At 38.4% G+C, this 11,783-nt stretch overlaps 1 protein-coding gene and 1 long non-coding RNA gene across 2 annotated transcripts; one reads left to right on the top strand and one right to left on the bottom strand.

Annotated features, from left to right (window-relative positions):
- The first annotated feature begins 421 nt into the window (after nt 1-421).
- On the top strand, nt 422-8,730 carry LOC133983059 (AFG3-like protein 1). Its single transcript, XM_062422002.1, has 17 exons — nt 422-568; nt 2,448-2,538; nt 2,674-2,733; nt 2,815-2,933; nt 3,444-3,593; nt 3,685-3,759; nt 3,921-4,045; nt 4,137-4,410; nt 4,543-4,680; nt 4,949-5,102; nt 5,206-5,313; nt 6,810-6,935; nt 7,066-7,176; nt 7,461-7,576; nt 7,725-7,925; nt 8,053-8,247; nt 8,493-8,730. Exons 1-17 carry the CDS (start codon nt 452-454, stop codon nt 8,727-8,729), a joined length of 2,397 nt encoding a protein of 798 aa, XP_062277986.1. The 5' UTR covers nt 422-451; the 3' UTR covers nt 8,730.
- LOC133983079 (uncharacterized) lies at nt 8,442-9,272 on the bottom strand. The gene is made up of 3 exons (XR_009925363.1): nt 9,023-9,272; nt 8,724-8,829; nt 8,442-8,650 (listed from the first exon to the last, which is right to left on the bottom strand). It is a non-coding gene; the product is annotated as an uncharacterized LOC133983079 (long non-coding RNA).
- Nucleotides 9,273-11,783: the final 2,511 nt, after the last annotated feature.

Raw genomic sequence — 11,783 nt, 5'->3', positions numbered from 1 at the left:
CACAACTCTTGTCCCATGTAACTAGACCCCAAAATAGGTTGAAAATTCAAATGGACATGCAATGCAATTAATGCAAAATACAAAATATGTAGATAACACACCCTATATAAAATGATTGCACTGTGATTAAGAGGAATTCTGCTCACAACACAGACAGCTACATGCTGTCCTGTGACAATAACCCCACCCATGCACTCTGTTGGCTCTGAAAATAAAAATATATTTTTTAATAATGTGTATTGGTCAGAATAAACGTGTTTTACGTCCAATTCAAGCCACAATGTTTGAGGCTACTCCACCAATGAGCCTAAGTCATGACAAAAATGTCCCACATCTGTCGCTTTTCTTTTGTGACTAAAGTCTCGCGAGACGATGATTGCTGTTGTAAACTCAGGACGCACGGTACTTGATGGCTCTCCGCTGAAGCTGAAGCCTGCAGAAAGTAGCTGACATGATGGGGCTGCTCTCTGTCAGTGTCGGACCCTTTCGGAACCGGGTTCGTACGTGGGGCCGAGACTTATCCATGTTTTCAGCTACTTTTCGCCACAGTAGTGCAGTTGTTGCTTCGGTACGGTGACGTATTGTTTTTTTGTTTTTGTCATTGTGTAAAGTTTCTACTTTTTTCCGGAATGGATGAATGCAAACTTTGTCTTTTTAGCAGCTACTTGCACATGAGTGGGATAACTGTGAGTCGCAGATGCTACAGGTGTGTTAGACTAGTTTGGGACTGTACATGTTGCAGTTTGTCAGTGTTGGAGGACTGTCGTGGGAAAGAACACAGTGTTCCTCTGTGTAAACCCCAAAATCCAAACAAACATACTGTAGCGCTGTTTATGTATCCTTACTCGTTTGTTTGAGCTCTCACGAAATAGCTGTTTGATAATGTTTTTGTTTATAAGTCCGTTTCCTCAGTTATGTAATGTTTTTACTGAAGGGGGCGTGTGGAGTGGGCGCGTTTAGCCCTGGCTGAATCAGCTCTTCTTCTTTTTTTAAGTTCAGTCATTCATCCAGTTGCGTTTGCTCTTAAAAAATAGGTTAAGCATAGAGTTTCACACATGCAATTAAGTTGAATTACAACTCGCCTGCAAAAACCAGCTATGCATCTAAAAGTACTGAAATTGTTTGAATGGGATGTTGAATTTCTCAGTAACTGAATTGTGCCTTTCCTACAAAATGAGGATTGAGCACTGGCTGACATGAAGTATCTTATTATTTAAACTGTTTCTGTTATTTTATTAAAATCAATACTGCATGTATCAGCATGAACAGACCAAAGAAAGGTAAAACTCAGACTATGGGTTTTTTGCTTCATCCTTATCAGATCAAGAGGGCCAACACATCTGGACATTATGTTCCAGTCAATGTTTACTAAATGGAGATGTTGAGATACAGTAAATTGCCTTGTTGGTGTTATATGAAGTGATGATGTGAATATTTTCCATGATGCTGTAAACTGAGCTATAAATGTCTTTTTTACAAGCATTGCTCTTTGACATTTGTCATTAAGTTTTCTTGTATGTTTTTATTTACAGATATTATTATTTAAAAAAAACAAACAATTTAAAATGTATTCTTATATCTGTAATATAAATGTACTGTTACTGTCATCTTGTAATTATAATAGTTACAACAAATAATTAGCTTTATTGCTTAACTGTAAATGAGCTAAATTGGCTTTACTCAGACGTCTTTATGAGTACACAAACTGTGAGTTGAAGGAGAGTAAATATGCTATTGGAAAAACAGCATCAGTGACAAAAGGGTAACGCCTGCACACTTGCTCCAAGCCACAAAAGTATAATGACAACATGTCAATCCTATTTGGATCTTCTTCAGGTCAAGCTCTATGATGACAGGTGTAGTTAAGGTTGACCACCTTAAAACAAACTGTCAATGTCATGTATGTACTTTAAAAAAGGAATATTGGCCAAAACATAGTTGTTCATAGTTGTTGCAATTTTATCCCTAAGTATCAATAATCATCAGCTGAGCTCTAAAAGTAAATCATTGAAACATTTTGCAGTTGTGTGGAAGAAGCACCTACTTTAGCCATATGCAATTAATAAATCAGTGTGTAATATGCGCAGTTGACAGATATGCAAGTAAACACCATGTGAGCTACATAACAGCTGTTCAATGTCACAGTTTGGTAACAACTTAATAAAATTGGGTGACACAGCCCCAGTCATATGTGATTTCTGTATTACTGTAAACAATGTTGTTTGGGGAAGAAAAAACTTGTAGCAGAGTAGATTTCTCCTATTAACATGAAAACTAGCCTGCTTGACTGGGTCATACCAGCTGATATCACAGTGAATGATGGTGTTTCATTTTATGGCTACCATATTAAATCTCTGGCAACAACATCTGTTGCATGTATATAGATACACATAGCATGATGAGTTAATGCCTCTGCTGTACATTTATTTTCCATATCTTTATTACAGAAGACGCCCCTGATCCAAAAGAAGTGTGGAGGATTATATCAACACTGTTTCCCTCTTGCTCGGCTACTTAGCTCAAACAAACCACCAAGAGGTAATGTAACCCCCCTAATGCTGTTACACTCTATAATGAAGCTAAATGAGTGCACAGAATAACCTAAATCCTTGTAGGCCACTGTGACGCATTTGCTGTTAATCGTTTTGTTTTGGCTGTTTGCTATTGGTTTAGGTTTTGAAAAGTTTTTCCCAAAGAGTGAAGAGAACCCCGGTGTAAACAAATCCGATGAAAGTGAGTGAGGAGTGAATCATAATGTGAAGTAGTATTTGTGCGTCTTGTGCAGTGTGTGATTAGCTCTCTGTTACTCTTAAGATGAAAACACCAAAGAGGAAGAATCTCTTGGAAGGGAGGAACAGGACCCAAATGAAGAAGGGGATGAAAGACGAAGAGGAGGAAAAAAGGAAGAATCACACTGGTGGACGCGTTTTCAGGTGTGAAGCTTTGTCAGGTTTTGATTGATAACTTAGTTCTCTTTAAATTAATGATTAATTTTATCAGTATGTGTTTAAACCTAACACTAACGGCATGGAAGGTTTTTACTAAAATTCTGGCATCTGAGATCTTTAAAAGTCAAATCCAACCATGATTTTACACACATTTTACTCACTGATACAAGTCTCATCCACCATAATTTGGCATCCGTGTCACATAAATGGGTTTTTAAGTGTGTGATATTTTTATAAAACTTAAGAGATCCTTGTCAGAAATGTTTATGTTATAAAGATATTATATATGGTTATTAGATTTTCAAATTATTTATTTTAATATAGCACCAGTTGAGCTCTCCCTTTAAAATGGTGCTTGTAGTTCTTTTGAGAGGCACCGTGCTACAGCCGCAGAGTGAGAAAAAAGTATTGTATTTTTCATTGGCACACTGAGTCTCTCCCATAATCAATTAATTCTCTGTCTCCCCTGTCTTACAACATTTCGTTAACTAACAGGTTGATTTTCCCTTGGATGAAAAAACAATACGTAACGTAGCAGTTGCTATAGCTGGCATGGCCACAGCTTTTCTGTACTTCTACTTCCGAGAGACTGGGGCCCAGATCTCCTGGAAGGACTTTGTGCATCACTACTTAAATAGAGGCTTGGTAAGAGCGAAAGCATTTTAGTTTTGGTATCTTTTTTAATGAGGATGTCTCTCATCTTCATGCTAATAGGTATGTGGTGCTTTCTATACAGGTGGATCACCTGGAAGTTGTTAACAAACAATATGTCAAAGTAATTCCTGCCAATGGAGTGAACACATCTGAAGTGGTTAGTAGCATGCATTTTTTTTTAAAATTACTCTGTGATTGTGGGCTACAAAACTTGAACTTCCCATCCTTCTCTTCTCTCACACACATAGTCATAGTAACTTAAAGTAAGCATACAGTATTATACTGCATGTTAAATGTTTTCTGTTATACATGTTTCAGAACTATTTGTGGTTCAACATAGGCAGTGTCGACTCATTTGAGCATAACCTGGAGTTAGCTCAGCAGGATATGGGTTTGGACCCCACACACAAAGTACCTGTTTTCTACAGCAGTGAAAGTGATGGGTGAGATATGTGATCCTCTAAGTATTGATATTACTTTTAAGACTATTGAGCGCATGCCAACCCAATTAAGCTGCTTTGTCTTTCTCCGTAGGACATTCCTATTTAGCATTCTCCCAGCTTTACTTATGGTTGGCTTCTTAATTTTTACAACACGCCATGGACCAATGGCACAATCACGTGGACGCAGGGGGCGTGGAAACCCCTTCAGTATGAGTCAATCCAAAGCCAAGCTCATAAAAGACAACATCAATGTTCGATTCATGGATGTCGCAGGCTGCGAGGAAGCCAAGCTGGAGATATTGGAGTTTGTCAACTTCCTGAAGAACCCTCAGCAGTACAAGGACCTGGGAGCCAAGATTCCTAAGGTTTGTACATAACTGATAGTTTGGATTGATAGTGTTGGACAGAAATAAGAGTATGGGATTAAAAAAAGTTTTAAAGTGAGAGCTCTCTGCAAGTCATTCACATTGATCATCAAGTGACCCCTCATTCCTCAGGGTGCAGTGTTATCTGGTCCACCAGGGACAGGGAAGACCTTGCTAGCTAAGGCTACTGCGGGAGAGGCTAACGTCCCCTTCATCACTGTCAATGGCTCAGAGTTCCAGGAAATGTTTGTTGGCGTCGGCCCAGCAAGGGTCAGTACTGGGCTAAATGCAAGATTCTGCCGAGGAGTCATTTGAGTTTTTGCTTTCACTTGGCCGCATCATCTGTAAACTCAATATTTCCTTTCATTGGTATGTCAAGGATACAATTATAAAGGACAGTCTTTGCTTTGCTCTTTTTTATTGAATAATTGCACCCGCATGTCATTTGTGTTGTAATGAATTCTGATTAGTAAATCACTTAAGATTCATCAATCACTGCAGGACACACCACATGTCTGTTTGCTCTGTCCTATATTAGATAAGGGATATGTTTGCCATGGCTAGAAAAAATGCTCCTTGCATCCTTTTCATTGACGAGATCGACGCAGTGGGCAGGAAGAGAGGCAGAGGGAACTTCGGTGACCAGAGCGAGCAAGAAAACACGCTCAACCAGTTACTTGTGGAAATGGATGGTAAACAGTTATGTCACCTTTGTCAGTGTTTGGAAGTTTCTTACAGCATCTGTGTAATATTTCATGACATCTCTGTATGCTATTTGTGTTTTTTTCATTACAGGGTTCAATAGTAGTACAAATGTGGTTGTTTTGGCTGGTACCAATCGAGTTGATATCCTGGATCCAGCTCTGATGAGGCCTGGACGCTTTGATAGACACATATACATAGGTAAAATATGCATAGTTTGTTTTCAACTGTTCTTGTTAATCTGTCATTTCCATATGAAAAGGAATGATACTTTTTTTTGATTTGTAGATCTTGTCCATGAATAATTACGGAAACTTAACTTTAAGGAATTAATGGTATATATGTGCACTAATACAGTTTTTAATCCTTGGAAAGTCTGCTAAACTTACACAAAAACGTGGAGTTTTCATTCTTTTTCCATTCTTGTTCTAATACTATTAATTTAATAATTGTATGTCCATGCAGTTATGCTTTACCACATCATCCCAGTAGTCTACTGCTACACACTGGGCAATATTCAACAAATGCAAGTTATTGGCTCTAATGCAAACCAAAATGTAACTTTTTTTTTTGTCTCCTCCCAACAAGGTACTAACATGACCTTACTGACGTTCATATAGTGCATTCATGGTTTCCATAAAGAATTAGCTTCAAGCTTATTAGATTTGCCAGCACTCTTTTTTGCGCCTGTTCACATGTTATGTCATTTAAGCGCATGCTGCATTCTGTGTGCTTTTATCTTTGAGGTTAAAATGCTTGATCTTTTTCTGCCTGCTTAGATGTAATTTGCTCTACGCCAGCAGTGCTGGACAATGGCAGGCAGGGCATTTTTTCTCTCGGACAAAGAAAACTGGGTCAAAATGAGAGAGCTGGCTTTCTATAAAAGGATTAGAATATTGGAGGCCAATGTGAGGGATGGGACACACCACTCCTCTCCATGTTATTGAGTTGCACTGTTCCCTTCCCCTTTAGTTTTTCTGTTGTTATGTTTAATCAGTGTTTGTTCAGATAAAGTTGTTTAGAAAAAAAGTGACCATTGATTAACCACTGACTCAAGACTTCGATCTAAAAGGTCCTTTAAATGCTCCCTCACACACTCTATAACCCTTGTGTTACTCTCAGCTCTTAATTTAAGAATAGAACTGTAAGCTCCAGTATATTCACATTTTTGAGAAGCTGTCTTCAAGATGAGTGTCATTGACCTCATGACTTTGCTTGACTATATGAAAGTAGTTTCTCTTAATAAGCGCTATTGGCTGCTGTAGCTGTACTTAGAGCTTCACAGCTGTGAATTGCTGTCAGTATTTTCTGAGTCCTTCAATGTTGCACTTAACGGCTAAGCTTGATGCACAGCTCAAAAAAATTAATTTCACCTTGCAGTTCTTTGCAGCTGACATGTGTGTTGGCTGTTAAACATATGTCAGTGATATATTGAGAATGAGCTGTGTGACATGTACACCTATAATGCAGGAAAAGAGCAAACTGGTTGTGAGGATCAGTTGGAGTGGATTCTGTATTGTATGTTAATGTTATAGCAGCAGAGTTTAGTGACATAATCATGTGATGAGTTTACCTCTGCAATAATATTTTTTATCTAATTTTGTTGAGTTTATTATTGTTTTGTATTGTTATAAATAGGATGTCCTGAAAAGCATTTGATTTGAAATTCATGACATGTTTGTTTTCTTTTTCTCTAGGCCCACCAGATATAAAAGGCAGGGCATCCATTTTTAAGGTGCATTTGAGACCTCTGAAGTTGGACTCCAGTATAGAAGCAGAGGCTTTAGCTAGGAAACTAGCTGCACTAACTCCAGGTTTTACTGGTAAGAACAGGAGTCGTGTGTTCAAATGTGCACACAACTCTCTCTAGATTAAGTGTCACACTTTTCCATCTATAATTTTTTTTTTATCACATAGCAGTCTAACCAGGTTATGGTGTTTTTTGTGTTGCAGGGGCTGATATCGCTAATGTATGTAATGAGGCTGCTTTAATAGCAGCACGTCACCTATACCAGTATGTTGATTCCAAGCACTTTGAACAGGCAGTCGAGAGAGTCATTGGAGGTAAATTGTCAACCATATTCATGCACTTTTGATTCTTTTCATATTTAAGTTGTATTTTGAGATATTCTTTCAGGCTCTTAATGGAGTAACATATATCTTAGTTTATCCAAATGAGACGGCATGAATTTGATCTTTCAGTGCTTTCAGTGTGAATTAATTAATGTGAATTTTAATTACTCAAATTTCAATGTATACATCTCCTAGCTCATGTTCTGCTATACAACATTACTACTTGCACAAAACACATACAGTTCAGTTTGATAAAACATTAACTCTACTCTCAGGTCTTGAAAAAAAGACGCAGGTACTGCAGCTTCCAGAGAGGACTACTGTGGCGTATCATGAGGCTGGACATGTTGTGGCCGGCTGGTTCCTAGAACATGCAGACCCCCTCCTTAAGGTAAACTGCCCTTTGTATCTATTCTCCTGCACTGCTGCTTCTTTTATTGAATTCTTGTGTGTCCAGCTCATGATGTAACTTCTTTTTTTCCTCTACAGTCAAAACAATCTTTGACCAAATGATCACACTCAGAATTCCCCTCTCTCAGGTGTCCATTGTTCCAAGAGGAAAAGGTTTAGGTTATGCTCAATATCTACCAAAGGAGCAGTACCTGTTCACCCGGGAGCAGCTGTTTGACAGAATGTGCATGACGCTTGGGGGTCGAGTGGCTGAGCAGGTTTTCTTAAGTCGAGTCACCACTGGGGCACAGGATGACCTCAGGAAAGTCACACAGTCTGCGTACACACAGGTAATCTCCACATTTTACAGCAAGCATGCCCACCAGATAAGAATGAAAATATATGTGATATGTGATCCTGCATCCAAAGAAGTTTAGTTTACTCAGTATAAATGCTTTGATCCCCTTCTTATTTTAGGTTATACAGTTTGGAATGAGCGAGGCGGTGGGTCAGATGTCATTTGACCTACCTCAGCAGGGTAACATTGTAACTGAGAAGCCCTACAGTGAACCTACAGCTCAGCTTATAGACCAGGAGGTCCGTGTGCTCATAGATGCTGCCTTCCAACGGACACTTCAGCTTGTCACCGATAAAAAAGAACTAGTGGAAAAGGTGAGAACTCTTGTAGATACTGATGTGAAAGATTGGAAATGACAGGTAAAGATAAAGTGCTGTCTTACGAAGCAGCTCAATGATCACGACAATGCAGCAACTGATAGCTTTGTGGTTTGCTTAAATTATCATTCTCAAAAACAGTTTGCAAGATTGCTAACTTAAACTATATCAAATGAAATTGCTAGTTGTGATATGATCATGGTAATTATTGTTTGTTTATTATTATTGATCATGTGTTGCAGGTAGCAAAACGTCTTCTAGAAAGAGAGATTCTAGACAAAGCCGACATGGTAGAACTGCTGGGACAGCGTCCCTTTCAAGAAAATTCTACATATGAGGAGTTTGTAGAAGGGCTTGGAGAATCTGAGGAGGATATCTCTCTCCCAGAAGGGCTGAAGCACTGGAACAAAAACAAAGGGGATGAAAAAGCAATGCAGCACCTGCAGAATCAGCAAAACAAATCAGCTGTTTACCTGTAGGTGGACACGTAGCGTCAGGGCAAATATTCCACTGGATTCGGGTGAATATTTCAGAAGTACAGCACCCAGTCCTCCAGACTGTACCTAGGCACAGTCAGGACTGAGAAAAAAAGAAAAAAATCTTTCATGTCACTGACTGCTGCAAAGGGATGGAAGCTGATGTGATGCATGGGTCTTTAATGACCTGGATTATGCAATGTGCAATTGTTTTATTGTAGTTTTTATATTTAAGCAGGAATTCCCAAAAAGTGAATAAGCTAAGGCATTTGTGAAAAAGGCTACTTGTAGCTTACCTTCCACTGGAGGTGCCTTCTACTCATTGCCTCCCACACTGATACAGCCCTAAAGTGCAATGACACTGACAAACATATTACGAAATAATCTGTAGTCATGGTCAGGTCAAATTGTTGTGGTCAAGTAAAACTGAATTATACGGTGGCGGACAAGGGCCAAACGCACTGCAACGGCGAAACGCGTCTCCGTTAAGGAAAACAGCTTCAAGTACAGAAACGATTCAAATGTACAAACTCAAACACAAGTCTAAACGAGGTGCAAAAGGAGAAACGTGTTGCAAATGAAAAAACGCGCTGCAAAAAACAAAGACAAATGCAGCATCATCAAACGCGCTGCAAATAGAGAAACGATACAGAGCACTAAACGATTCAAACCAAGAAACCTTCTTCAAAAGCAAAACGCTTCATAGCCGGTCACTGCTCCAAACCTGCAGGGGGCGCTCGGGATGCAGAGAGACAGAACAGCTGACTGAACAGCTGACTGAACGGTGTTTCAGCGGAATGTAATGTGATTTTTATTTGATTATATTTATATGTTATGTTTATATCACTGTACAACGCACATTACGTGACGTTTTTTTTATTGTAGTTTACATCAGACTCTACAAGGCTGCACATTTGCATGTAGATTAGCCTGCTTAATAAAATGATTAGAGATTGATATAAGCACCCGCTTTAATAGTACATTAAAAAAGCCCTCTTATCACAGTCTTCCATACCTAAACCCTGTCCTTTCCATCTTGTCCACAGTAAGGGCAAAACATAGTAGCCTGGAAAAAAAGATGATAGATCAGTATAATCTAGAAAACTAAAAATGAAAAACGTTATAAGCAACGTTACTGAGATGAGTATTAATACTCTTCACTACCTGTCATTAATAAGTATAACACGTAATGTGTAGTGCTGTATGTTATGGAAGACTGTGATAAGAGGGCTTTTTATTATAAGGGGTGCTTATATCAATCTCTAATCATTTTATTAAGCAGGCTAATCTACATGCAAATGTGCAGCCTTGTAGAGTCTGATGTAAACTACAATAATAAAAAAAACGTCACGTAATGTGCGTTGTACAGTGATATAAACATAACATACAAATATAATCAAATAAAAATCACATTATGTTCTGCTGAAACACCATTCAGTCAGCTGTTCAGTCAGCTGTTCTGTCTCTCTGCATCCCGAGCGCCCTCTGCAGGTTTGGAGCAGTGACCGGCTATGAAGCGTTTTGCTTTTGAAGAAGGTTTCTTGGTTTGAATCGTTTAGTGCTCTGCATCGTTTCTCTATTTGCAGCGCGTTTGATGATGCTGCATTTGTCTTTGTTTTTTGCAGCGCGTTTTTTCATTTGCAACACGTTTCTCTTTTTGCACCTCGTTTAGACTTGTGTTTGAGTTTGTACATTTGAATCGTTTCTGTACTTGAAGCTGTTTTCCTTAACGGAGACGCGTTTGGCCCTTGTCGGCCACCATAGGAATTAGGGTACATTAACGTATTTGACAGTAACGTGAATTTTAGATCCAATTTTATTTTGAGGTTTTATTACTCTTAACTAACGTAATAGGAGTTCATTCTTTACTGATAAATCATGATAATGATTCCCCTGAATGTATATGTGGGTGGTTAGAGTACTAGTCTCATCCACCACTTCAATATACTGGCAGAAATAGTTGTCATTTGTTTATCAGTCAAGGCAGCTGTTAGTATGTAGTATTTGCAGATTTAATTTTGTCACTTATGGCAGATATAACAAATGTTATTGGATCACATGTACTGTAGGTTGTTTTTCCTCAGTGGTGTCCTCAGGGAGTCAGCACTAACATAGACCTGGATGACTCTTGGTTGATGGTCACTTTAGCACAGGGAACAACTTAGCTGAGTAAGGTGGTGCAATTTTTTTCTCTAAACAGAATTTTCTTCAGCACTCACACTACCTCACATTCTCTGTATCCACAACTGCTTCTTGAAATTACATACTCTGGATAATTAATTTGTCACAATGGTCATACGTCAGTCAGGTTATGCTCCTTATGTCTTGTTAGTGTTTAGCGAATAAAATAATGGGCTCAAACCTAAGTGAGGTCAAATAGTTTTTCCCATCGATGGATTTGTGTGGCCTTCTTCCTCCTTAATACCCAGATGATCTCCTCCAGCATCTATTAACATGACAACAAATTGCTGTTATTCAGGAAATAATTATTTCAGCTATTTGTGGCTTATGTTAAAAGATGAAGTTTGTAATTGTCATGCAGTCTATTTGAGACTCCTACAATGATTGGTTACACACTGTTATCATGATTATAAGGGACTTAATAGTAAAGCCAGTTCATTCTGGTTAGAGTACAATGGTTTAAAGGTTTACTCAATGAAAAAAAAGAACTCCCGGCTTGTAGTATGCACATTGTGTTCCCTTTTTAATATTTCTGAAAGATTTTCCACCAACCAACATGACGCAGTTATCCAAAATTCAAAAAACAAATAAATAATGAACAGACTGGTGCTATATCAGTGTGGATGAAAGCGATTTTGTGCCTGCTTGACTATGTATTGTTGTCGTTTTTGCTTAATGATTATTTCTTTTATATGTCAATGAGGATTATTGATTTTACATTGTGATATACAGAAAAATGAAACATCTCAAATGTGAGGCTCTAGTGGCTCGCAGATATTAAAGAGATTGTATACCCCACATCTGTTATTTTTATTCCAGTATTTTCATTTTGGTTGGTTAGATGTCAGAATTCTGTTTTAATCATTGTAAAGCGGA

This window comes from Scomber scombrus, chromosome 1 (assembly GCF_963691925.1).
Source record: "Scomber scombrus chromosome 1, fScoSco1.1, whole genome shotgun sequence".
Classification (NCBI taxonomy): domain Eukaryota; kingdom Metazoa; phylum Chordata; class Actinopteri; order Scombriformes; family Scombridae; genus Scomber; species Scomber scombrus.
The sequence above is the reverse complement of the archived record's forward strand: the minus strand, read 5'-3'. Positions and strand labels throughout refer to the sequence as shown.

Coding starts and splice junctions, on each gene's coding strand:
- LOC133983059 (XM_062422002.1), top strand. CDS start 452: ATGATGGGGCTGCTCTCTGTCAGTGTCGGACCCTTTCGGAACCGGGTT. Junction 569..2,447: donor GTAGTGCAGTTGTTGCTTCG/GTACGGTGACGT, acceptor TCTTTATTACAG/AAGACGCCCCTGATCCAAAA. Junction 2,934..3,443: donor ACTGGTGGACGCGTTTTCAG/GTGTGAAGCTTT, acceptor GTTAACTAACAG/GTTGATTTTCCCTTGGATGA.